The sequence below is a fragment of the Rousettus aegyptiacus genome, unplaced genomic scaffold (assembly GCF_014176215.1).
Source record: "Rousettus aegyptiacus isolate mRouAeg1 unplaced genomic scaffold, mRouAeg1.p scaffold_m13_p_4, whole genome shotgun sequence".
NCBI lineage: Eukaryota > Metazoa > Chordata > Mammalia > Chiroptera > Pteropodidae > Rousettus > Rousettus aegyptiacus.
This window is the reverse complement of record NW_023416307.1, coordinates 59,945,061-59,970,339: the sequence shown is the minus strand read 5'-3', so window position 1 is coordinate 59,970,339 and position 25,279 is coordinate 59,945,061. Positions and strand designations below refer to the sequence as shown.

Below are 25,279 nucleotides of genomic sequence, written 5' to 3'. Positions count from 1 at the left end.
CAAGGAAGTTGTTTTCCCAAAGCCTCCAGACAAGTGTCGTAGGGCAGTCGATGTGAACACATTTTAAAAAGTCAGTTGTTTCCTTCTATAACTTTGGTTTGGTGCAGTCAATATCCTCTTGGTGCCTACCCAATGCACATCTGTAAGTACCTGTTAAGAGCTCTGAATTTTGAGTTTCTTATTTAAAATGGAGATAATGCTTTGAGTGCTAAAGGGATTTCTTATGTTAGTTCTGAAAGCTCTAAATGGAGTTTGTGTGACTAGCAAGGCTGACAGCTTCCTTAAAAATTTTTTTATTTATTTTTTAACCTTGGAATAGTAGACTTGGATGGATGCTAAAGAGAAGAGAAAAAGAGATAGGTATCGATGTTATAATCTTAGAAAAGAGGCCTCCACTGAGAGTTTTCCAAATTGATGCCCCCACATGTGACAGTGTTCAGAGAAATTCAACATTTATATAGTTGTGACCCTTTCTTACTGAACCAAAATCTTCAAAGCTTTCACCTTGGATTCTGTAAGAATCCTTCAATATCTTCATTCTTGTGTTATTATTCCCTACATAATCTATTGCTTTTCCTGTGGTGTAAGATTATTTTATTAACGGATGCTACAGAGCAATCCAACTCTAATTACTTCTAAGATTAAACAAGGCAATAAAAATAAATCCAATAAAGAAAAATTGAAATAACCCAACAACCTTAAAACTAAACTTTCAGGCACTGTTAAGGTCTTCTACTTAATAAAGGATAGTCTATGACAGAGCAGCTAGTAAATAGGTTCTGACCGATCCTCCAATCCTTCCTCCATTTTCAAAGTTAGCCTAGCTTGTTTCAAAATAAACCTTTTGCCTCACTGGTTTTCAGTGTTTATTGCACTGTTCCCTTACTGTCGTCTTAAAGGATTTTACCATGTGCATGGCCTTCCTCTTTGGTTAGCCTGATCTAGGTTTCACCCAGGAAGGGAAAAGCATGCTCAGGCTGAAAGAATATCTCTAACATGGACAAGGTTATGTTTTTCTGAAAGGAGGACATCACCACAGCCCTCTGCCACACTGAAATGTTGAAGAGCAAGGGCTTTGTGGTGTGGCCCAAGGGAAGATTTTCACGTCACCTTGCTTGGTTTCCTCACCTTGGCAACTCTTACCGAAAACTTAGCTGGAGACAACATTGGCCAACCTTCTCTTTAAATATCTTAGACTTAATATACTAACTCAGCTTCTTTATAATAAGAAAAAAATCCTATTAGCATGGCAGTTTCTAGGCCTGATTGAGAGTTGGCAGATTCCAGATTCTCACCAGCCCTGCTAAAGAACAAACCTGATGGAAATAACACTCTATTTTTTGCAATGCTTCTAGTTTCATAACTTGTCTCTTTCCCATACCTCACACACTCTCTCCCAGCACAAGTAAATACATTTCAGTAGTGCAATGCAGTGCAGTCATATTTAGTGCAAGAAAAAAAAAAAAAAAGCCCTATTACCGACCCAAGCTCAGCCTTCAACAGCTCTTACTAAAGGTTACCAGCGCCACAAAAGTGGGAAATTCAGTTTTTACCTCGCACTTCTGTGAGTCATCTCTTTCGATGCCCGTTAGTTTCAGCTCAAGGGAGAGAAACGACTAGCACGCACCTCTCCATTATTCTTTAAAATGTTAAACCAATAGACAGAAAATAAAGGGAAGTAGTCGAATTGAAACCAAGGGTAGTATTTAGAAGAGGAAAATAACGATTTAATGCCAAGGTCAGTAGTGGTTTTTACTGAATGGTTACATCATGTCAAATGGCTCTGATGCTAAAGGGAATGGGTACAGGAAAAGATAAAGCTTTCCTGTTTCTCAAAACACGGTCCTAAATTTAACAGTGCTGGGCTCTTATTTTTGAATAGTGCAATCAGCTATTCCTCAAGGGCTTTGGGCAGCAGACACCTTCCCTAACATAGATAGGGCCACTTGAAATACTTGCTTCTTTACACTGACCACCATCTCCCTCATTCCTTTCCTATTCAATTATGTTTCTGAATATACTTAAATAGAGATCTAAATACACATACACAAAAATTCTCAAGGCCCCTCTCAGGATGATAGGTTGAAAATTGGTACAAATATCTCTATGACACACTCACGCAAAAAGTATAGTTACAAAATATAAAAGAATTATTACACCAAAATTAAGAATCTGCATTGTACCTCTTCTTGTATTATTCTGTAAGAAAGAAAAAAAAAACATTCATAGTAGGATATTTTATGGAGCTTCTCACTTAATATTAATCTGGAATTAGTTTGGGATATGGCAGTACTGAGTGATTCTGGTCCTCAAGAATCAGTCTTTTCAGTTTGTCTAGGCCTCCATGCTCCAAACGTAAATCTCCTTGTCTGTTCATACACACATGTACATGCCGGAAGTCTCAGGAGAATCAATGTGTAGTTTTGAATAGATTATAGAAACAGGCATTTGGCATAGTAGGGCCAGTACACTCAAATTACTTTAAAATATAAAGTTACTATGTATTTTCTCTATACACATTCTATCAAATACTTGCCTTTGCCATGATAAGGATTATTAAGAGACCCAGCTTCAACTTTGAAAACCACAATTCTTTCAACAATAGTGCAAAAAAACAAATTTAATATTAAGATGTACAAGAGTTACCCTTATATTGCAATAGGCCCCTCAGGAAAACTGAGGTTCAAATCAATGGGACTAAAGAAGGTGTTTAATGCTAACAATGCCTTTGACAATTTTCTCTTATGCATCTACCTACAGATTGTTCCAAATCAAAGTTTGTCCAAAGGAGAGCAGGAATAGAGTAATTAGCCTAATTTTCAAAGAAACCCCTGGCAGTGAACATACACAGAGCACTTTAGATTATGTCTAAATCTTATATCAAATTTGAAGCGTTATTTTATTTTCAGTTATGTCTCTGTATATGCCCTGGAGAGCAGGTTAGATATAGGAGCAATCAAAGGTGTCTACAGTTTCTCTAAGGGGTTGATAGGATTAAGAGGAGTTTAAATCACAAAGAAGCGAGGTTATTTTACTAATTCTTGGAACCATAATATTGAGGGATGGGCAGAATGGCAAAGGGCGAGTGGCATTAACTTTGTCTGGCAACCCTGGTAACTGGCTTTAGGAATCCAGACCTATATCAGATTTAGTCCTATCACATTGTCCTGTTTCTCCTCTTTGCTTTTCCTTTGTTCATTTAATTAAAATTGCAGTTATTTAAAAGATTGAGCTAAGAATATAAATTATGGTACAAAAGATAGGTTTTAAAAAGGTTGTCATGCTATCTGTAAGTTGAGTTGATTTGAAGGCAGTATGCTTTCAAATGAAGCACTATACTTCCCTGTTTAAAAAGTTTCTAATTTGTTTTCTCCTTTTGTGGTGGTGGGGGTATGGACAAGTAAAGTCCCGGCAATGCAGTGCCAATCTTCCTCTGCGACTATCACCTCTAGCGCTAGGTAGAGATGAGAAGCAATGGAGAAGTGGATGTTTCTCTATCGAAGACCTCAGAACAACATACAGTCTTGAAAAGAAAGCTGAACAATTATAGAAATCTATAGCTGATTCATTTTGGCATTTTAGGAACACCCTCTCTTTTTCTTTTCTGGGTATTCTGCACACTAGATATTAATAAGAAATAGCCAAAGAGGATTTTCAGTAAATTAATTTATTCACAGTTTTGTTTGTAAAATTCGAGGAACTAATAAGGATTTGTAGTGTAAAATGCATGACCTTCACCTGCAATCAATTCCTATTCTCTGGCCCCAGACCTGTTAGTTTAGGTAAATGGGTACCTTTCTCAAGGAATAGGTTTTTATTTTAACTATTCCACCCTCAAAGTGCAGAGAGAATTTCTCTCCTCAAAGCTCTCAAGTGCTACTAGAAAAGGAAGATAAGATTTTCATGGAGAAAAGACCCCTTAATGGTAGGATGGAAGGCTTTTCATTCTAGGAGGGAAAGGGAAAGGAGTCTGATAAAGGCTTGCAGTTATCTGACTGATGCCTATGGCCATGGACATTATCAAATGGAAAAAAAAATCAAAATCTTTTATTACCTTGAAAAGAGAGAGATAAAGGCAAACAAATTAACAGACAAACTTTACTAAAATACACATTCCTCCAGTTTCAGGTTTCAAAAAAGTAATAATTATGCTTAAATCAAGGTTTATAGATAGAAAACAACTGTTTTAATGTGTAAAAGTATTATCCCTTTGCTTTATGTTAGTTTCACTTTCTTGGAAGGAGTTGCATTTGTGCACACTTGTCCTAAAGTCCAGTGCAGAAAATAAACTGGCTTGCAACCAGCCTCAATCTCAGAACATTTCCTAAGCTATATTTGTAAATCCTAAAACTACATATCTGTAAAATGAGATGCAGACTTTCTGAAATGCATTGTGGTGGGGTTGGGGGAGGAAGCAAGGTTTTTATGGGGAGAAAAAAGAAATCCCTTCCTATCCTCCTGAACACACACTATAAAGTTTCTGACCATTACTTTGCTGCATTAGTTATTGTTAGGGCTGTAGGTATTCCTGACAGGTGTCAGCTTGGAAAAGCAGGAGGCTCATAAGCGATAACAAATCCACACCCTGTAGTATCTGGAATATTAAACAGGATTTAGACATTAATCTAGGCTAATCCAGAGATCATAATGAGAAGACCTGGGTGTCAGGGTTAGAACTCTTCTTCGGAGACTGGAAGTAATAGTATCAACATGGCATCCTGGAGAAATTCTTCTGATTAATTGGACCAAATGGGATCTAACAGAACCAGATCATGTCCTACTCCACATTATACTTCAAATGACAGCACGTGGAATTGAAAAGAGAGTCTTTTGATTCTTTCAGAAGCCAAGGCCTGAGAAGAGTCCTTCAGATGAAGAGTATTTTAAAAGACGATATAGGGAGTCAGAATGCACAGAAGAGGAAAAGGACATAGGACTGACTGAGAGAACATACCAAGTGATGATCATAGTCTTAACATAAATTCTAGCTTTAAGAAATGTTGGTTTCTTACTCGATACATGACTCAGGAAAGCACCTGAATCTTCTTTTTACTGCATTGTTCTTTATGGTTTCTGGTTCGATTAAGATAAAAGCCGGGTCAAGCTTCAAGTCCAATTAAGAATACATTTCCTGTCTTTGTTTGCCATATCCTATGTTGATTCTGTTTGTCTATGGGAAAAGCAAGGAATGAAAGCAAACCCCTGTGCACTCAAAATCAGGTAATACTCTAAATGTCACAGAATTTGTCTTCATAAGAGCCAAGGGACAACGAGTGTTGGACTGGAAGTCAGGAAACACTGTGTTACAGAGTCATTATTAAGATCACATGATCAACATCTTGTAACAGGATAGATCTAGAACAGTACCAGTCTTTTGGGCAATGCTCTGGTGACCAGACACTTGTAACTCACCCAAATGAGATCCAGCACAATGACCAAATTATGTGGTACTTAGGAACTACAGAGTATATTACATAGCTCTTCAAGTATCCACTCAGCCTTATTATTTTATTTAAATACATATTAAAATTATGCTTAAAAAATATCTGGTTATGAAGTAGATATTTTAGGAACTTTTTGGATCTTTTCATCTTAGTAAATTACTGCTTAAAGTTTTCAACCAATCAATAATTATTTGTTTTGTAAAAAGATAGTTAATGAAAAATTCTTCCTAATTGTCTCCTACAATGTGTTTGGGTGGAAGTGGCTTTACATGTCGCAGAAGAACTATGGCTTGAGCAGTTATCAAAGTTATTTTGAAATGTTAACCCTTGTGTTAGATTAACCCTAGTATCCAGCAGTATGTCATTTGGCTAAATACAAGCAGGTGTTGAAATAGTTAACATTGATGCTTTTTTTTTCTCCCTCGGAAATGGTCTACTCATATCATGAATTTTAACACTGTGGTATTTAAAAAAAAAAACCAGAAAATATTTTTCTCTTTATCTTTTGGCCAGATGTGAAGGTGAAAGGAATTAATGACCTCAGCTAGTACAGTTGACATTTAAAACTGTGACTCAGGTCCTCCTACTCTCAAAAGAATATTGATAAGTTTTAAAATCTGAAGGTACAGTGAAGAAATGCTTCACTCTAACAACAAGTCTCAAGTTGGTGAACTCACATCGAGGCTTTTTTAACTACATAAACCTTAAAGAAGGATATTCACAACGAGGTATGGGAAAGAAAAGTCAATGAGCATGGAGGGGTCATAATTATCAGAGTTTTGGGGAGTGGTAATGAGAAGAGGTAATTTAAAGAAGTCTTAAAGAGAAACAAGAAATAAAGAGAAAGCTTTAGGGAAAAGAAAGAGAGAAATAATGAAGTTGATACAATTAGCATATTATGTGATCATTGAAAATGAAACAGCTTCCAACTCTCAATTCACAATTATGTTTGGTAGAAATATTTTTAGTTGAAAACGTTGGAGAAACAGATTGATAATTTTGCTATTGGACTCAATATTACCCCTTCAAAGTAGACTAGAAGAGGTAGTTCTTTAATGAGTGCCATGCTTCATAAAACGAATGCATGGAGGAAAGCCTAAATAAAGGGGGTGGGGAAGAATCTGTTGGAGGGGCACAGTAGAACTGGATGGGATTTAAAAATAAATATTTATTAGGAAAGATGAAAGGAAGAAGTTGGCATTATTCTCACTGAGAAGCCTTAATATTAGTCCAGAGTGGGGAGGATTTTCACTCTGAGTACTACAAACAGCTGTTTTTATTTTGTCTTGAATGCAGAACCGAGAGAATGAGACTGGTTTCGGACACCCAGGATGGATGTAAAGTTTAACCAACTGTGGAGTTTCCCTGGCATTGGGTCAAGTAGCTGAGGGAAGCTGAAGAAGCTCTTTATCTGAAAATACTATTTGAAAATATTTCTTGCTAGGAAGACAAGGTGCCTGGTTTCTAAAGTTTCCATGATGGCCTGGTTAAAGAAGAAAGGCACCAAATCCTCACTTTAACAGAGAGATGGAGATACTGAAGGCCAGATAGCCAAGAGCCACCATTTTAATTGATTCTGCAGACTAAATGATATACATATACGTGTGTGTGTGTGTGTGTGTGTGTGTGTGTGTGTGATATATTTCTGAGTTCTGTTTCTATTAGGATTGGTCATAAAAAAAGTTCCTCAAACTCTATTTCTTTTTTTAAAAATCTCCTAGGAAAATGGATATTATATTGCCAAGCTGCTTCCAGGGAAGCATTGAAGACTAGTTTAAATAACTGTAAGCCTACTGAAAACAGGAAGCAGTCAGTAAAGAACCAATCTTAAAACCAATGTTTGAAAATAAATTTGGAAAACTTAGGCATTTCCCTGCCTTACGCTTTTTGGATGAGCAGCCCTTTGAAATGCAGCCTATAAATTATTGGTCAGATTGTACGGAGATTAAGCATCCTCTTGGTCTTATCTTAAAAAGCAAATATAGACAGTGACAGCCCTGGAGGGGAAAATCACATATACATTCATATGCACTTCTTTTGTTCTTCAGATATTGAGAGGGTCAGCTAAACAAGATCACTTTGAGTATGAACTTCTTTGTATCAGCCACACCAAAAACAAAAGTTTTTTTACAAAAAGTTTTCACTTTCCTACATTTGCTAAGTCTGAGCTTAAAAAAATTCTAAAATCCTGTGAAGACAATACTAAAGCTGATAATATAAAAAGCAAACTAGAGCACTAATGATTATTATTAAATGCACCAGATTAACTGCAACAGGTTGGTGATGGGTGATAAATGTAAAGAAATAATAGTTCAATCAACTCATCATCATAGGCAGATTCAAAAGGTAAAATGAATATAATGTAATGTATTTCAATATAGTTGTTATATATAATGTGTACGTTCTAGCTTTTAGAAATACTGTAATGTAGTGTACTGTACTTAAGTAAGCATACCTTAATAGTAACTCATATTCTTCCACAAGGTCACTAGTACTGTTAATTAAAAAAAAAGAACAACTCATTTTTTTTCCAGTAAAAAGAAATACTTATGGTTACAGTCACAGACTTCTTTTTGATATAGAAAGATGATATACATTTAAAAAAATAATAATAAGGAAAAGATTGCAACTGAAGTAGCCTTACTTACTGGGGGAGGGGAAAAGTCACCAAAACAGAAGAGGAGAGAAAAGGTCCTCTGAATTCTGGAAATCAGCAGAAATAATGTACATGTCATAAAAAATAATAAACCATCTAGTGAAAGAAGGGCATGGGAGAGAGAAAACGGAATCAGACTGTTTCCAGGTCACCTTTCAAAGTCAGCTACGAGAGTCAGGTCCATTCATTGAGAATAGTACTTACTTTAACATTTGAGATGGACATGAGCGGTCAACCCTTAGAGATTACCAAAAACACATTCCCCCGAGAGTCTATTGGTTTGCTAGACATGGTAAACAACTCACTCCTGGAAAGACTTCAGCAAAGGCCACAATGGTTTCAGGAGACACAGTTTATGATGCAGGCGGGATTAGGAAGCTTAAGTTTGGGAGTAAAATTTACAAGGGGATGGGTGTTTGTGCGCACACACAGGGTTGCATAGAGGGAAGGCATGGAGGCCTTCAAGCCATGGAATGGTTCAGGCCAAAGTTTACATGGGTCTTGCCTGCATGGCCTCCATGCCCCTTCCTCCTCAGGAGACCTGGCAAGGTCTCTCAGACTTTTGCTTCCTCTTGTCTGCTCACTAGTTGAGTATTTCTTTTTTATTTTTTTCTGGAAGAAAACAGCTCATCACTATGGGTTTGCTGTGGATCCAACAAGCTGCGTTTCTTTCTCTCAAATCTGAAATGCTACAAAAAGCAACTGAGTGGGCACGTCACTGCTTCCTGGCAAAGAAGTCACAAGTCCTGAGCACAATGGTGTGAAGAAGCAACAACTGTATCTATGCACCAGGACCTATGCCTGTACATGCTTCGTTTGAAGACACACACACACACTCTCCCGGTCTATAAGTAGCACAAAAACACACACACACACACACACACACACACACATCCACAAACACATCACTAAATCCAGTAGAAGTGCAGAATTTGTTAAGTGCACTCTATTCCACACAAGCATGTTCAAGTTTCTCACGAAAAGGGTACATAGAAATTACTGATGGTTGGGCTCCTTCAGAATGCCCTACAGCCTCATCACACAGAGCGGACAGAACTGATACACCCAAACAAGGTAAACAGAGCAGGAGCAAATATGGGAGATATGTGAGACCTTTGACGAGAAGTTCCAAAATCTGTTTTGTTGCTGGGGAATATGGACGTGGAACAGTTCTGTACTGAGAGCACCTCTCACTGGATGTGTACCTGTGTAACGTATACTCATTTACAAACATTTTGGACAGCAGCTGTGATATACTAGATGGGTTAAGTCCCTTTCATTACTAGAATATATAAATTGCAATAATTTTGCTGAGCAGTAACAAACTTCTGTTTGCAACAGTAGAAGATGTCTATTATGGGGTTAGTTTTTTTTTTTTTTTTTCCCCTATCTTGGGTGTATCAGGATCTCATCAAGGCATTTTGAACCAAGGAAACCTCCGAATTTGAAAGGGGGATAGGAGGGATGTTTTACACGCTAATTAGGTATTTTAAAACTCAGGACTCCCATTACTCTGGCTAGATTTTCCCTATGATCTGAAGATTAGGCTACTTCATTGAAGACTTGAAAGTTGTGCGTCTTCATTTAAACAAAGAACCACCAGATAAACCAGATACTCACTAAAAGTGAGGGGAAAAAAGTTTAGACATACATACTGTATAAAAAAGCTTTTTGTTGAGATTGTTCTCCTTGTTAAGAAATGATTAAAACTGGCATCACAGGCGCCTGTGATCATGTCTTATGGGATTCACTATTTAGCTAATATGATGTCTTTTTACATCTAGCTCAGATCTGTGTCACTGAAATAAGGTAGGAAATAGCCACTTCCTGAGAGCGGCCAGTTCCCACAAGTTTGGTGCTCACTGTTTCCATAGTCTTAAGTCATGAATAGGGCTAATCTTTTTTTTTTTTTTCTTTTTTTGTGATAATGCAACCATTAGAAAGCAAGAAATATCCATGTCTCCACATCCTTCCAATTTTTCTATCTTCTGTCCTCTCCCCTGGGCTTTCTGATTTAAGGCAATAGTTCTTATTCCAAGTGGCTTCTTGAGAAAATACCTTTACTGAGGTCATTTCAGATTAGATTTTAGTCTGAAAATATTCAGTTTATGGAGCAACAGGCTGGGTCTGAAGAACCACTGGAATCCAGGTGTTTTGGTCAGTGGTGTGAAAAGATGATGTTCCTTGTTCAAATCCAGGGCATTTTTACCCCTCGTTCAGTGAAATACATAGTTCTGAAAAAGAACCTGTGCTATGGGGCCCCTTTCTTCTACCTCTTTGCCCTCAAAGGAATTGAAACAAAACCTAGTCCTCCACTCTATTTTCTAAGATCTGTTAATTTACACCACTGACCACTGTGGATGCAGTGGCTAAGGAAAAAAAAGATAATCAGAGAATTAGAAAAATCTTTGGAGTATTTTGCTCAGGCTAGTCATCTTAATACCTAGTGCTAGAAATAATGCTTTGGGTTATTAATTTCCACGGTTTATGTTTACACGAACAGAGTCACCACAGATTCTCCTCTTGTGGAGGTTTAAGCCATATCAAAAATGGTAGACAGCTCTACACAGACAGCTCTTGGGAGTGGAACATATTCTTTCTCTAGAGCAAAGGCTCTTCTGTGCCCCTTTTTGCCTCCACATGCAGCCTGAACACCACGGTAGAGATGGCTTCTGAAAGTTTGCTCCATGTAATCTTATTTCTTGGGCACCTAAGAAAACGGTCCTTCACGAAAACGGAGAGACAGAAAGTGGCTGCCGCCATCCCACTGGGGAAGTCATGTCCAGCCTCAGAAGCCCGGTGGCTTGGGCAGCTCAAGCACTCTTTTCACAGCACTGCATACAGAGAGGCCTTGGGTTGCCTTGCTTTTTCTATGGAATTAGGGAGTCTTTTGAAATTCTAGTGCTCCCTTCCTTTTGTTTGTCACCGAGTCACGTGGTTCTGCCTTTAGCGTCCTATTTTTCTTTTTTTTGATTTTCTTTTTTTGGGGGACAAAATTAGCCATTTAAATAAAGTTCTTTTCTAGTGAGTAAAGAGGTTTCTCAGAGCCAGAAATCACTCAAAAGAAAGTCTGTCGACCCTACCCATGGAAAAGCCTAGAGATTTCTCCAAATATCTCTTGCCAAACTTCCTAGCGTGATTGGATGTTTTTGGTTTCACATTATTGGGTACTGAATACATTTTGCAATCCTTTTGTTCTCTTCCCCAGGGCTTCCACTACCTGGACTTCAACTCATTCCTAGATTAAAGAATTCTTTCAGAAGATTTCTTTTAAGAGTCAGGCCACAACAGAAAGGGCACCCTCCCGTTTTCCTAAATCTCAAGGGCATCTCAGGTTGTGTCTGCTTTTATGTTGCACCTTCACTTTTTTTTTTCACCCTACAGCAGCACACTGGCTATAGCAAAGGCAGATGGGTTATTTGAGATCTTTGCTGCATATCCCCCACCCCCAGCCCCAACTAATTACATGACATCTTCTACAACAACAGAGGAAGGTTCCAAAGGGGGCATGTCTAATGTGAATTCTGGCCAGAACTATCTCACTGCCCATTTCCTAAGCGCAACAGGAAGCAACATGAACCTTTATTATGTTCTCTTGGGGAGCTTGAGGGATTTATAAGGGGCACACCTCATTTTGAACTTCTGTGCTGAGGGAAAACACTGATTTGTGGCCTGCACTGGCCATATACTGTTGGTGTGCTTGTGTGATGGAAGTATATGTAGGTCAAGCCATTAGGACTTACATGAAGCAAACACAGCCGGAATATTGAGATGATACAAAAGAAAATTCCTATTGACTTCTAAAGCAAGCAAATCTAAGCCATTCTTTCTAAGGCCAGGAGCTACTGTGACCACCAAGATGTCTAGGAAGAAGGATGGACTGCAGCTGGAACATAAGCAGGAAATTATCCACCAGAATCACTCACGGTACAAATGGATTCAGAGCATTAGGATTCTAGGGAGGAAAAAGTCTATGCAACTCTTATTAGGAGCTAATGTTTATGACTCATTTAAAAAATATAGTAAAAACAAAATTCAATATACTTTTATTTCAGATTTTTTTTTGACCAGGCTTATTTCTCAATCATTTCCCATATGTAGATTTGTGTCAGATCCACGTGTTCCAATTCCTTCTTTTTTGGGGCTATATTTTATACATCTGGGTTTTTTTTTTTTTTTTGTACAGATATTGGCATTTAATGGGGGGGGGGTGGTGGAAATTGTCCACTATGCTGAGATGCTATCAAGTTTTTAGTGCTAGGAAATTTATTTTTAATAAATAGTATCTACATGACTTAAGATATATATTCCTCTTTGACATTTTCCCCTTACCCTTCTTCAGCCAATCAAGTTTTAAAATCATAAATTACTTAAAAAATTGTTCATTTCCACACCAGTTCTGGTATGCATCCCATACTCATCCTAAGAGATATTAAATCTGGAGCATTTGCTTTCATTTTATCTATTTTCCCTTGGCTACTGAAAAAAAACTTTCTTAGCACTCATAGCATCCTAGTATGAAGTTCTAAATGCAAGAAGATTGTTGGATTTGAAACAAAAACAACACACACACACACACACACACACAGGATTCATGCTCATCCTCTTATTCTTGAAGCAAGATATATGTTTCCTTATTGCCTACGTTTGTAATTATTTAATGTAAAAGTTAAAACTGACAATCTAAAAGTATCTCTATCTCTTTGAAATAGGTATGATGGTTTATTTTCTAAAATGTAGGTCAATTTGGAAAGCAGCCATTTCAGAGGCCAGAATACGGGGTGATGGCGCCACAGCAAGTTAGCTGCTCGTCTAGATCAGATCTTGCACTCCAATCTAGCTGCTGCTTCTGTCCAGAGAACAATATGTCAACTACATTAGGGTATGGGATTTTTGGGAAGAACACACATACACGTTGACATGTAGAAAAAGTCTACAGCTATGCAAACCTGGATGGTCCGTGTTGTCATAATGAAAACATCACCTCACCAGAAAAATTTTTAGGGATCCTCTGACATTTTAAAATAAGAGATACTTCCTTTAGAGGGAAAGGATAAATATTAGGCTTTCAAGCCCAACTGGAATTTTTCTCCCTCCATGTTCTATAACAAAGGTGGATTTTAACTCAATTGCTTAGTTTTTTTACAGGGCAAATCAGCATCAAGGCAAATGGGTCTCCCTCAGATTTGAAAAGCAGATAGTTAAATGTGGCCCATAATGGCATTCGAGATAAACTTTTCCGGAGGTACCATGAATTCTGTCTACTTTGCTTTTAAAATAAGGACATTATTTTAAATCAGCTGTCAAATAATTAAAATATTTTAAAGTGGCTTTTGGCCTTCTTTCTTTGTAACATATGCTAAGCAATATCATGTCATTTTCCTCTATATTAAAAATTTTTTTCTTAATGTCAATTTTTTCTTTATTTCAAGGGGTGAATGACTTGTTTTCATATCAAAACAACTCCACAACATAGTTAATTAACTAATGCTCCCTCTGTTGGTAGTAAGTGGAAATATTAGAGTCTCACAACATTGTTGTTTCATAAAGCAAAATTAGCAGGAGAAAAATAGACTTTTGCTTACTTCTGACGTTGTTTTCTACTAACTCTCTAAACAGGTCAATTTTAGACACCCAGTTCTTGGCAGACCTCCTCCTCTAAGAAATCAAGATGGACGATAATCAACAGTCAATTCACCAACCAAGTCTACAACAAAACTTCTAGCAACATATTTACTGAATTAAGGACCACAGGACCAAATCAAACTCCCAGAGACTCCAGTTGCACTGATCCCACTGAACATTACAAAGATCTCATGGAAAAGATCCAAGTTAACTAAAAGTCTAAAATACAAAATAGATGAGTAAAACCAATTTAGTCATTATACAGACTTGCTTCCCTTGGAAGACTTCTCGTTTGCCACACAGTTTTAGAAAGAAAGTTGCTGAAAGGGAAATTAATTTAAATGAAAAGTAATTATGAAATTGAAATACTCTTTTTCATTTTTAAAATGCAGTTTGGTGTTTCTGTTTTGTCTGAAGTTTTACTTTTCCCCCTTAAGTGAGTTAAAATATGCCCAGCAAGGTCATAGCCTTTGACGTTTTTGTTAGGTTTAAGAATTCTTACATTTGCATTGGAATCCCTTCAGGACACTGTCTAAAAATGAAAAAATCTCTATTATAATACCTTGATTAGGACCGAGGAGAGAAATCCCAACTAGGAAGAGAGAGTGGCACCTAGGATGATACAATGGATTGGTGGCCTTTGAATGATGGATGTTGGCATCTGGAAAACTGTTACTTCCTTTAAAACCTTTTCAAACAGTAAGAGTTAATAAATCCTCTAAAGAATGATCATCATATTTCTCCCTCTCAACCATGGTGGAGATAGCCAGAAGGTAATATTTGAAAGGAAGAAAGTCATTTTGGCATCAAGGCATCCTGCTCTGTAACAGGCTTCTGATAATGCTGCTCTCTGTGGTTGTGAAGGTTGAGGAGCAATGGCAGAGTTTAGTGAACTCCTCCTCCAGGCTGACTACAAAAGGAAAGAACCCATTTGTCAAGACTTCTAAACTTCTAGTGTTTCATCAAAGAAAAAAAGTAAAGTCAATAGAAATTCTAGAATCTTAAGATCTCAATGAACTTTTAGAGAACCAAGAAATCTGTTTCTGAAAGATAAAGTCCCTCCCATGAAAAAGGATAGAATTCTAAATGGATCAGTCAAAAAAAAAAAAAAAAAATTCAGTGGAGCAACCTAAGCTTGCTAAAAGTCAAAGAACTACATATCAAAATACAAAGCAGCAGTTCAAATTACAGCAGGGATGGGCTGGCCACAGAGGCCCTCATCAACCCAGGCAATACTTAAAATAATAAAAATTAAGAAAAATTAAAAAAAATATGAAGAAAATATCCTTCCTCTCTTTCAAATATAACTTTAATTGCCTTTTATTCTTTCTATCTGGAAGCAGTATCGCTAACCTTAACAGTCTTGACTTACCAAAAAATATATATATATGCGTGTGAAATAAAATAAAAGAGAAGGGATTGGTGGCAGTGTATGCAAAACCAAAATGGAAAAAAAAAATTACTTTTAACAATCTCACTTTTTTTTTGTTTTTTTTTTTACACAAATACTGTTGTAAATATATTAAAAAAATCAGCATTCTATCTGGTAAACGTCACTTTTGCCCCTCTATAAAATTTTCAATTAAAAAAGCCTCAAGAACTTTTGATTATTCCCCCCCACCCTCCATTTCTCTTTCTTTTTCTCTTCCACAAGAATATATCCTGACACTTTTTTTTGTTTTTTGTTTTTTTGCAAAGATTGTTGGAAATAATCCCTCTCTTGTACCTAGAAACGTAGGTGCAAACCTCTGATATCTTTGTTTTATCTGCATTCCTGCCTTTCATGAAAGTCCCTCTTGATTGTGCTGAGGCTGTGGCTCAGCGAAGACACTGAATAAATACGATAGCCACTGTTGCTTGATGCTTGTCCAAATCTTCCTGGCTTCTGCTGACGGGGGTGGGGTATGGAGGAGGTGGGTCAGGGTGTGTGGACCCAAGCAGATCTCGGGGAGAAGCCTGCCATTTGCCTTTGCCACACCACCAAACCCACTGCCCCTTCCCACCCCCACAGCCCTTTTATGAAATCAGACAACATGGTAGGTGGAAAACAGCAGGGCCTTTCCTCTGGTTTTTCAACCAGAAGTGATATTCCACAGTTTTAACTGGATACTGTGAAGTCCAAGCGGCCAGAATTGTGAAAATGTCCACTGAAACACTGCAAGCGGTGTACTTAAAGACAGTAGGCCTTTTAGATTTTGTTATATATTTTTTGTAGTGCTCTTCACAAGTGAAAAAAAAAAGTTTTTTTTTTTTTACTTTTTTTTTTTAAAGATTTTTTTTTTTTGTAAAGAAGGGTTGTATTTAGAGGCCAGTAGCTAGAGATCCAACCAGTGGACCTCCTGAAGCACTACCAGGCCTTAAGGCCACCATCCGAGGGAGGCTGGGAAAACTACTATTCACCCAGGCCTCCGGAAATGTAATGTACCAGCAGGCAAAAAACAGTTCTTCATGTAGTACAAAATGAAACTAAACAAAAACAAAAACAGAAATTAAAAACGAAACCAAAACATTTTTTTAAATTCTAGTGCCATAGCTTTTTTTTTTGTTTCTTTTTTTGTTGTTGTTTTGTTCATAAGAAAGAGAGAAAGATACTACTTATCCATCAGACACATGCATCCTCATGTGGTCGTTGAACTGCTCGATTTGGTCAAACTTTGCTGGACAGACGGAGCAGACGTAAGTGGTCCCCTCCGTGCAGGCCACCACTCCTGGGGGGCCAGCTCGGGCTCCTGGGGGTGTCCCCGCGGGAGGGGTCCCGTTGCTGGCACTGTGCAGGGCCACGTGTCGCTCCAGGAGGGTCTTGTGGGAGAACTTCTTTTTGCAGATGTAGCACTCGTAGGACTTCTCCCCCCGGTGGAGGCGCATGTGCACGTTGAGAGAGCTCTTCTGAGTGAAGCGCTTGTTGCAGATACTACACTGGTACGCCCTCACTCCTGTGTGTGTCACCATGTGCTTGATAAGGTAGTCCTTTAAGGAGAAGGAGCGCCAACAGATGCTGCATTGGTGGGGCTTCTCACCTGTTGATGTGGGAAGAGACAGCAGGCAGGACAGAGCGAGACACAGCGAGGGAGGGAGAATGAGAGACAAAAAAACAAGACGACAAAAAACAAAAACAAAGAAATTAAAAAAAAAATAAAGTCTGATTCGTTAATGGGTCTCTCTTGATTGGAAAGATCCAGTCCTTCCTGGCCTCTCATGTTCTGCGAAACCTTGCTTTAAGATGATGCCTGGACAGTTTAGAGTTTTCTGTTGCCCTGTGTCAGAAAATGGCTCTCTTGGAAAGCTACAAGATATTCCCCACTAACAGTCTTCAAAGGTCATCCTGTGGAGAAAAGGGAGGGCTGCTTTAAGGGGGTCATTTTCAGTGTCATTATTAGGGGACTACATTATGTGTCTCCCATTAACTTCATCAAACAAACAAAAGTAATAAGAGAGGGGCAAGATCTTCAGAGACACGGGGTCCTCTAGAATCTTTGGGGACTAAGGACGGTCGTCACATAGCTTGGCTCTTTGGAGACACTCTCCATCTCCGGTGTTCTATCTAGCAACTACACTCATGCCTTGATTTTAGGTCCGGAAAATATTGGCCAACATGGGAATAAGTCATCCTGAAGAGCTACACTTTCAATTTTATCTGTTTTGGAGAAATCTTTCTAAAATGCAATTTTAAGAGTTAATCGGTTATTCTGTCTTGACTGCACTGAGCTGCAGATCGGCCTTTTCTGGCATGGAGGTTGAGTAGGTGGTGGACAACATGACGATCAGAATCAAATGATCCTGTTCAAATCCAGGCTCCAATGCACAGCTCTGACAGCTCTCCAATGCCTGAGGTACACAGTCCTACATACCTCACCGTGCTGATGTTGACATAAAAAACAAACAAAAAAACCCCCACATATGAAATCACTTTGCAGACCACCAAGAGTGGTGTGGGAATACTTGCATGGTATTCCTATTACAGCACTATCCTCCCTCTCACCCCTGCCCATTAAATGGTTCCATACGCTTTTTTGAACTTTTGGGTCAATTTAAAAAATTGTTTTCTCCTTCTTTGCTCTCAGTCTGTTGGCTGAAACGCTTCTTTCTCCTCAATTTACTGCTTTGGTTTGCTGTTGACTTAGAAACCAAATGACTAAGCATGTTAAAAATAGTAAGGTAAATATATTGTCACTGAATGACCCCAAGAGGTGTTCTTCTATAAGTAATGTTCACAGGCCTGTGACATCTCTTTGGATAAACAGAGATTTTGTTGTCGTTGTTGTTGTGGTGGTGGTGGTGCTGCTCTGTTCTCAGCTCTGGGCTTGACAGGTGAGTTGAATGAACGGCCTTAAGGTGTTTCCATTCTGCTCACCTCACTTCTGATAGCCCGAGAGAAGGTCCTTCTATGTACGCATCAGTAACTCAGCCTAAAGCTCAAAGCCTTTGAAGCTATCTAGGGGAACATTCCAATTAAGATATGTGCCTGGACTGTATTTCCATTATGAAACAGAAGAGATGTGTCAGGGTAATAATGGCGATGAAAACACTCACCACGTATTGAGTGCTGCTTACATGCCAGGCTCAGTGTTAGTACCTTATGTCTGTGATGTTTTATCTCATCAGAAAGCTTTTTCATTGTGTTCGTAAACATAAAAGGATATGTTCTGAGAGCATGATTGTAAAAAATGGCTGTTTTGTTTAGGAATTCCTCTCTATATTTCTTAATTTCACTGATTTTTGACCTCTTTTACCTTTAGTTATTCACAAAATTTTGGCCTGTCCCATGCTCCTCTCAATGGGATTTCCTTTCCCTCATTCTCATTGATGGGACAATATGGTGTATAGGATCACAGGATTAGAAGAGAAACATTTCACTTTTAGACTCAAATGAGGGAATTTCGGGAAGCCTCATTCCTAAATGAAGAGTTCAGCTTATGCATGGTGTTTACATAGGTACATTTTTTAAGATGAGAGATTCCCTAGGACAGACAGTCACGCATGTTATTTTTAGTTGAAACATTTCTGTCATCTGTAAACACGTTTGGAACTCAAGCTGGTCTTTGCCATCCCTGTGCCTTTAGTACATTTTCTAGAGGCTTAGTAGGCCGGCCAACTATCTTTTAAAACATGTCCACCTGTCACCTTTAACGGGAAGTGCGCCTTCTTAAGTACCAGATGGTATTTTGGCTGCTAGAAGTTGAAACTTTGTTTATGTTAAAATACTCTTGCTGTTTGAAACTTTCACCTTCCTTTAGTGTGTTTTTCCTCTAGGCAAGGTCACTAATAAAGGCTTTTTACTTTCACACCCTTCTAACCTGACGATAAATTGATTCTTCATAGTTGTCATCTTTCCCTCCATACTGTAGGTCTGTATGTTGTTTGTATGCATGTAGTGTTGGTTTGGCAGTTAGTTATCTGTGTGACCCTGAGCTTTCTAGCTATTTTTGTGTCTCTGGGTTTGTTTCCCCTTCTGTAAGCGAGGAGCTGGACCAAGGACTTGTTATGGTCCTTTGCAGATGCAGGGGCCTTCTGTCCACCACAGCCCCTAATCCCTGAGGGTTCTAGTCTGGCTTGTCAGTGCATGACCTGAGGGCAACCTGCTTAAATGACTCAACGCATCAGCAGACCCACATTTTAAACAGGGCAAAGTATCTTGTTCCCTTCCCTGCCACAGAGAAATGGTATGATAGTTAATGAGAAAAAGTGTTTGCAAAGCACTTGAGAGGTCCTTAACTGAGAGTGCTCTCCAGAATTATTAAGGTGCTATGTTGGTAGAATATAGGCATTGCAGGAACTATCTTACTAAATGGGGTATATTTTCAGAGCAGTCAGGTGTCCACAACTTTCATTTCTATATGTTTGGATTTGAAACAATATCACTCAGTAGAAATGTTAATGTTTTTTCTTTCCAGTTATTTCCCTGCATATTACTTATAGCAATCCCAAAAGGGCTTTCAGCATTATATATGGAACTGACGTAGTTTGCTGACTGCTGCTCTCAATGTGGAGAGATGTAAAGTTAAGATGATGGTAGTGGATGGATTTTCAGGTCTGAGCCTATGGCCACAAATGGCAAGTCCGATTCATTAGACTCAAAGTATGAAAACACAAAGTACAAAACAGACACTAGAATTATAATGTGCGGGAGAAGCTCATATAATCTCCTTTGCTTTAAAATGATCCATTTGGGGCCTATCCAGATGCAGGAGTCTGATATGAATTCCATTTCCTTGGCTGAGTGACTTGGGCATGTTACTTAACCTCTCTAAGCCTCAGTTTCCTTATCTGTAACTTGAGAATAATACAGTTAAGTACCTGTCTTGTGAAGGTATTTTGAAAATTAAAGACATAAAGCACATAGCATAGAGTATGTGATCATTTTAAAAAAAACTCAACTGTTCCCTTCGGCACGAAGAAACTTACGATAAATGAAACCAACTGAGATATAACTTGCATGGCATGGGGAAGCCAACTCAGGATTAAAAAAAGTTGTTTCAGATAATCAATAAAGCAAGTGATTGTATTGCAGCTATGCAATTCACAGTTAAGGGTATAGCGTACTCTCAGTTACACATGCTAATGGAAAGAAGTGGTACCATGAATAGAACGCCAGCAAGCGGCGTAAACAGATTTCTTAGCAAGCAGCCACTGAGCTCTGGAGAGGAAGAAACCAGACAGCAAGTGGAGAAATCAGGGGGGAGGCAGTGTCCTTTGCTATTCCAAGGGTGGGAGGGTAGTGAAGGCAGATACTTTTCTCCATTTTTTGATGTGTGCTCTCTAAAGAGTACACATCAAAAGTATCTGCCTTCACTACCAGCACTGACACTTACTCTACCATGACTGACAAGTGGGAAAAAAAAAAAAGAGAGAGAGGGAGAAAGATACTGTTAGGTTAATAGATGTAGAGAGTCTGCCCAAAGTTTAAGTAAAAGATATCCTAATGGGCTAAGCCACCCCAGTTCTGAAGAGTGATTGCTGTACTGGGGGCCCAGCAAGAACCCATTTGCCCTGCTGATCCTTTCTCATTCTAACCAGGCTTCTTCTGGGCTGCAGAAAAGACAGTGACTGATGTTACCAGGAGGTGTTTCTCAAGTACTGTTCCCACGTTTTTCCCATTCTTCTCCACCATCTGCTCTAGCACAACACCCTATGCAGGTGAGCGCAGTGAGGGGTCAGGAACCAGGAGACTGAGTGTGTGGTGAGAGCAGGTGGCAGAAGGAAGACAGGGGTATGGTCTGGGGAAGGTGGCTGCTGGCAAGGAAAACAGAAAGGGTCCTTGAAATTGCAGGTCATCTGAATGGGGAAAACCAAAATTGGAACAGAAATGGGAAAGATTCAATGATAACAATGGGGGAGTGCTCAGAGGAAAGCATACAGAGCTTTCACTGGCGGCAGAGTTTGCTCTCCACCAGAGAATTCTAGTTGGAGAAGGGCCTGCGCACCTGAGATACGGGTGGTGTAACCGCCTGCCAGCCTTCCTCTCCAGTTCCACGGTGTGGTCCTGGTGCCAGCTTGGACTATGAGGCTCTCTAGGGGGGACTGCTTATTGGGACACATTGCATTCACAAAAATCTGCGGTTTCAGTGACAACTAAAATATTTTGCTGTTAAACAGAATTTTGAAGATCTCAGGGAAGTTCATCCACATTACTTTTCTTACAACGTTGTGAGATGTTAACATTCCCAGAGGACAGTATCTCCAATAGAGAAGAGTGGTAACATCCTGAAGGTCATCCAGTAAATCGACACTAGCTGAGAATATGACTCCAACCCTGACAGATTATTTCCTCTTTCCCCTGTTAACAATTTCCTGCTCTCTGGATTATGGTGCAAATGTGCGATGCTGCTGTAACACATAACATATATGTTCCTAAATGGTTCGCTAATTTTATAGCATTTATGGTTAAGCGCTTTTATATAAATTATAGTTTTTGGTTCTCAGAACAATTATGTAAAGTAAGTACTATTAAGATTTATATCTCTTATATGGGAAAAATCTGAGGCTCAGATTGATTATAAAATTTACCTAAGATCATTCAGTTAGTAAGTGGTAAAACCAAGGCTTTCTTACTTCAAAACTTATTCATTACTTCACTGGCTTGATATAATTGATAACACAACCTCTATGTGAGAATTATCATATTATCTTGGTCTCACTATTATTACTCTATTGATGACACTGTTATGTCACTATTATTGCTTTACCTATTTATATCAAATTCACGGCTAAAATAGCTGAGCTTCTCAAAGTAACAAGCAAAATTACCATATATGCAGAGGACATTAATGAGCTAAAAACCACTGAATGAGCCATTGATAATATGATTCAGAAAAAGGCCCAAACATCTACCATTTGTTGGTGAAGAAAACGCAAGTGAGAACCAAGATACAATATATTCTCTAGCAAGTAAAAAAAGAAAATGAATGAAAGAAAAAGAAATTCAAGTCTTGCTGAGAAAATAATGCATTTATGTATAAGTCCCTTGAATTAAATTCTCCTGGAAAGCATGCCCACATTTTTGAACATTCATTCACTTACTTACCCAACAAATATTTTTTAAGCAACTACATATGGTAACCTATATTCATCTACAGATTTTAAAGCAAAAGTCCTAAGATTCAGTCCTAAAAGAAAATTCCACCTAGATAGCATTGCCAGATAAAATAGATGACACCCAGTGAAATCTTAATTTCTGATAAATAATGAATAATTTTTTTAGTATGTCACAAATATTGCAAGAGACATACTTCAACTAAAAAATACTTATTGTTTATCTAAAATGCAAATTTAACTGGGCATCCTTTGGTTTTGTTTGCTAAGTTTGACAGCCCTATGCCTGGAGGTAAATAAATACCCCAAATGGCATTCTGGTCAGTCTTATTATTATGTGTGCGATTTTATTATATAGATTATAGAGCAAGGTGAGAACCAACAAAATGCAGTATCTGAAACATGTTCACATCCTTGGAGAAAGTACTTAATATATAAATGTGCAAACCATTTTTGCATTATTTCTACGGAGCTATATCATACAGGAAATAAACCACTCTGTGGAAACAGACCATTCTTCTTTTTGGAAGTGATTAGATGTCATTAGAGAAGGATTCAATTCATTCATTAATCAATATTTGTTGAATGTTTATTATGTATAAGTTATTATGCTGGATATATTTGGAGCATAAGATATATATTTATGTGTATTGTATATGTAAATAAATAAAGTGTATAAAAAACTGTTTCTGTCCTCACAGAGTTTATATTCTAATGGGAAGGTATAAAGACATCCACATAATGATAATATAAGTCAGTCCCGTTAAGTGCCAGAAGGGGTACATTTGCCATGGTACCTGTGTGGTTTGAGATACTTAGCTCACCTCTCATATGAGAGATGTTTGCTTCCATAATATAGTTTATCCACTAAAACATCCAGCTGTTTTACATAACTCTAGTTTACTTTCCCCAAACACGTAGATTCTTATGAATGGAATTTTAGAGAACAATGTTTTGTAACAAAAGCACCTGATGTCATCCTCCTCCTAATCACCTAGGCCATCTAGGGACACGATTCTCGACCTAGTGTGAATCAGGGCTTATTAAAACACGGGTCCCTGGGTTCCATTCCCAGAGTCTCTGACTCAGAGACTGGGCTGGGCCCGAGAATTTGCATGCTGCTGGCATGGGGATCACACTTCCAGAACCACCACTCCAAGGTTATCTTTGAATTTCCCCTATTGCTTATCTTTCACATCTACACTGACATGGAAGCTCATCCTTACACGTCCCCTGTCTTTCCTTTCTTTTCCACTCCCATCCCTTTGACTCTTGTTTTTTCCTCTTGGGAGGAGGCATAGAGAAGTCCCGCTTTGCTGTGACAGGATAGTTTGTGCTATTTTTGTTTCTTCTCTAATTCTCTTGTATTCAAATACGTTCTTAACTGTTGGTTTCATTCCTTACAACTTTTATAAAACTACAGTATAGTGAGTTTGAGAAGCTCCTAGAAGAGATGAAATCTTACTGTGGTTTGTTTGGCAGGAGAAAGAGTGGTTAGGTGAGAGATTTTCTTTTACAAAAAAAAAAAAAATCTTTAAGGAATGAGAAAAAAATGTTCATGTTATGAAGGAAGTTCAAGGGAAACCCAAGGAGTGTTTGAATTCCATAGAGGAAGGAAACATGTTGAGAGCTTATTATTCAGCGATTGGGTATAGAGCAAAGAAACTCTATGTCTCTCGGGAGAAGGGGTTTAAAGTAACAATGACAATTTTTTAAAACATTAAGTAGCACTTTACCTTTTAGGAAAAGCTCTCATATGTATCAAAACTTTACAGCTACTCAAAAGGCAGACAAATTATTATTTCCATTTTAAACTCAAAGAAGCTGAGTGTTATATTAAGTGACTTGCTTTAGGCCACAATTAGAGGAAGCAAACTCAACCCAAATAATCTAGTTACAGTATAATCGTCTTTCACTCATGTCCCACTCTAAGTTTTAGTGTTATAGCCATCATGGAATACACTATAACTAGGGCTCCCTTGGTTCCCTAAGGTAGACCTTAGCTCCAAAATCAATACAATGGACTACTTATTTGTCGCAAACACTTCCTTTCAATGACTATGTGGATCATTAACATAAAGCTACACGGAATTCTACTTGGAATCCAATCTTAGAATTGATTTTCTGCAGTTGTCGAAAGCAAGTACCATTGATATTAAACCATGGAACTACAGAAATGCAAAGCCAGTTACCATACAAAGTAGCTTTGAAGCCAAGAACCCAAATTTCTTTCCTTTTAGTTCTGTCTATACTCTTTATTGGTAGGATTCTTTTTGGTTAGACTACAAGTAAGAATACTGAATCCATCCATTCTTCCTAGTATCCCCAGTACTTTCTGGAATCTTTTTTAGACCAAATTTGGACTTTAGCTTTGGATTTTTATCATTTCCTTTACTGGACTCCTGTAAACTTGGGAAGACCCACTTTTTGGTGTTTTCTGAAGAAACTGGAGAGAACTTTTTTCCAAAATGTGGGCCACAGTGAATCCATATAATCAGGATGTATTGCTTCTGAGAATCTAGACTAGTAGTTCTTGCATGTTGTTATGTTACAGACTCTTTCAGCCAGACAAAAGTCTTGATAGATGGCCCTTCCAAACTGACACTGCCAAATAATTCTGGAGTGAAAGGGAAGAGTATTGCTTCTTTTAAATGAGGTGCTAGAGTGATAGATGTACATTACTAATTGTTCTCAGATGTGGCCATGTTATACTCACCAATACAAAGCCCTTTACAATTTGCTGAGGACCCTGATAGTTTACTAGATATCTAAAGGGTATACATTAAGAGTAATCTATATTTATAAAACGACTTTACTTGTAGCTTTTGTATTTATGATTCATAAATGTGTAAACTATTTGCTGGTTTCCTTATGGGCGAATCTAGTTATTTGGGTTAACCACAGAATCCTGTGGTGAATTCATTGGATAAATGTGTTTATGTACCAAAAAGGTAATTTTTAGTAATGCACTGCAAATTTTATGTTGAAAATTTAAAGCCTTATTTTAATATCTTCTAGGTCTACT

At 38.1% G+C, this 25,279-nt stretch overlaps 1 protein-coding gene across 37 annotated transcripts in view; it reads right to left on the bottom strand.

The window, feature by feature from the left end:
- Positions 1-8,706: 8,706 nt before the first annotated feature.
- The window catches only part of ZBTB20 (zinc finger and BTB domain containing 20), a 736,649-nt gene continuing 720,076 nt past the window's right edge, over positions 8,707-25,279 (bottom strand). For 35 of the 37 annotated variants that reach the window (XM_016137756.2, XM_036218893.1, XM_016137765.2 and 32 more), the window contains one exon: positions 8,707-16,742. In XM_016137756.2, coding sequence (XP_015993242.1) covers positions 16,321-16,742 — 422 coding nt within the window. In that variant the 3' untranslated portion in view covers positions 8,707-16,320. The remainder of the gene's footprint in view (positions 16,743-25,279) is intronic. The other 2 variants (XM_016137771.2, XM_016137793.2) reach the window with 1 other exon arrangement.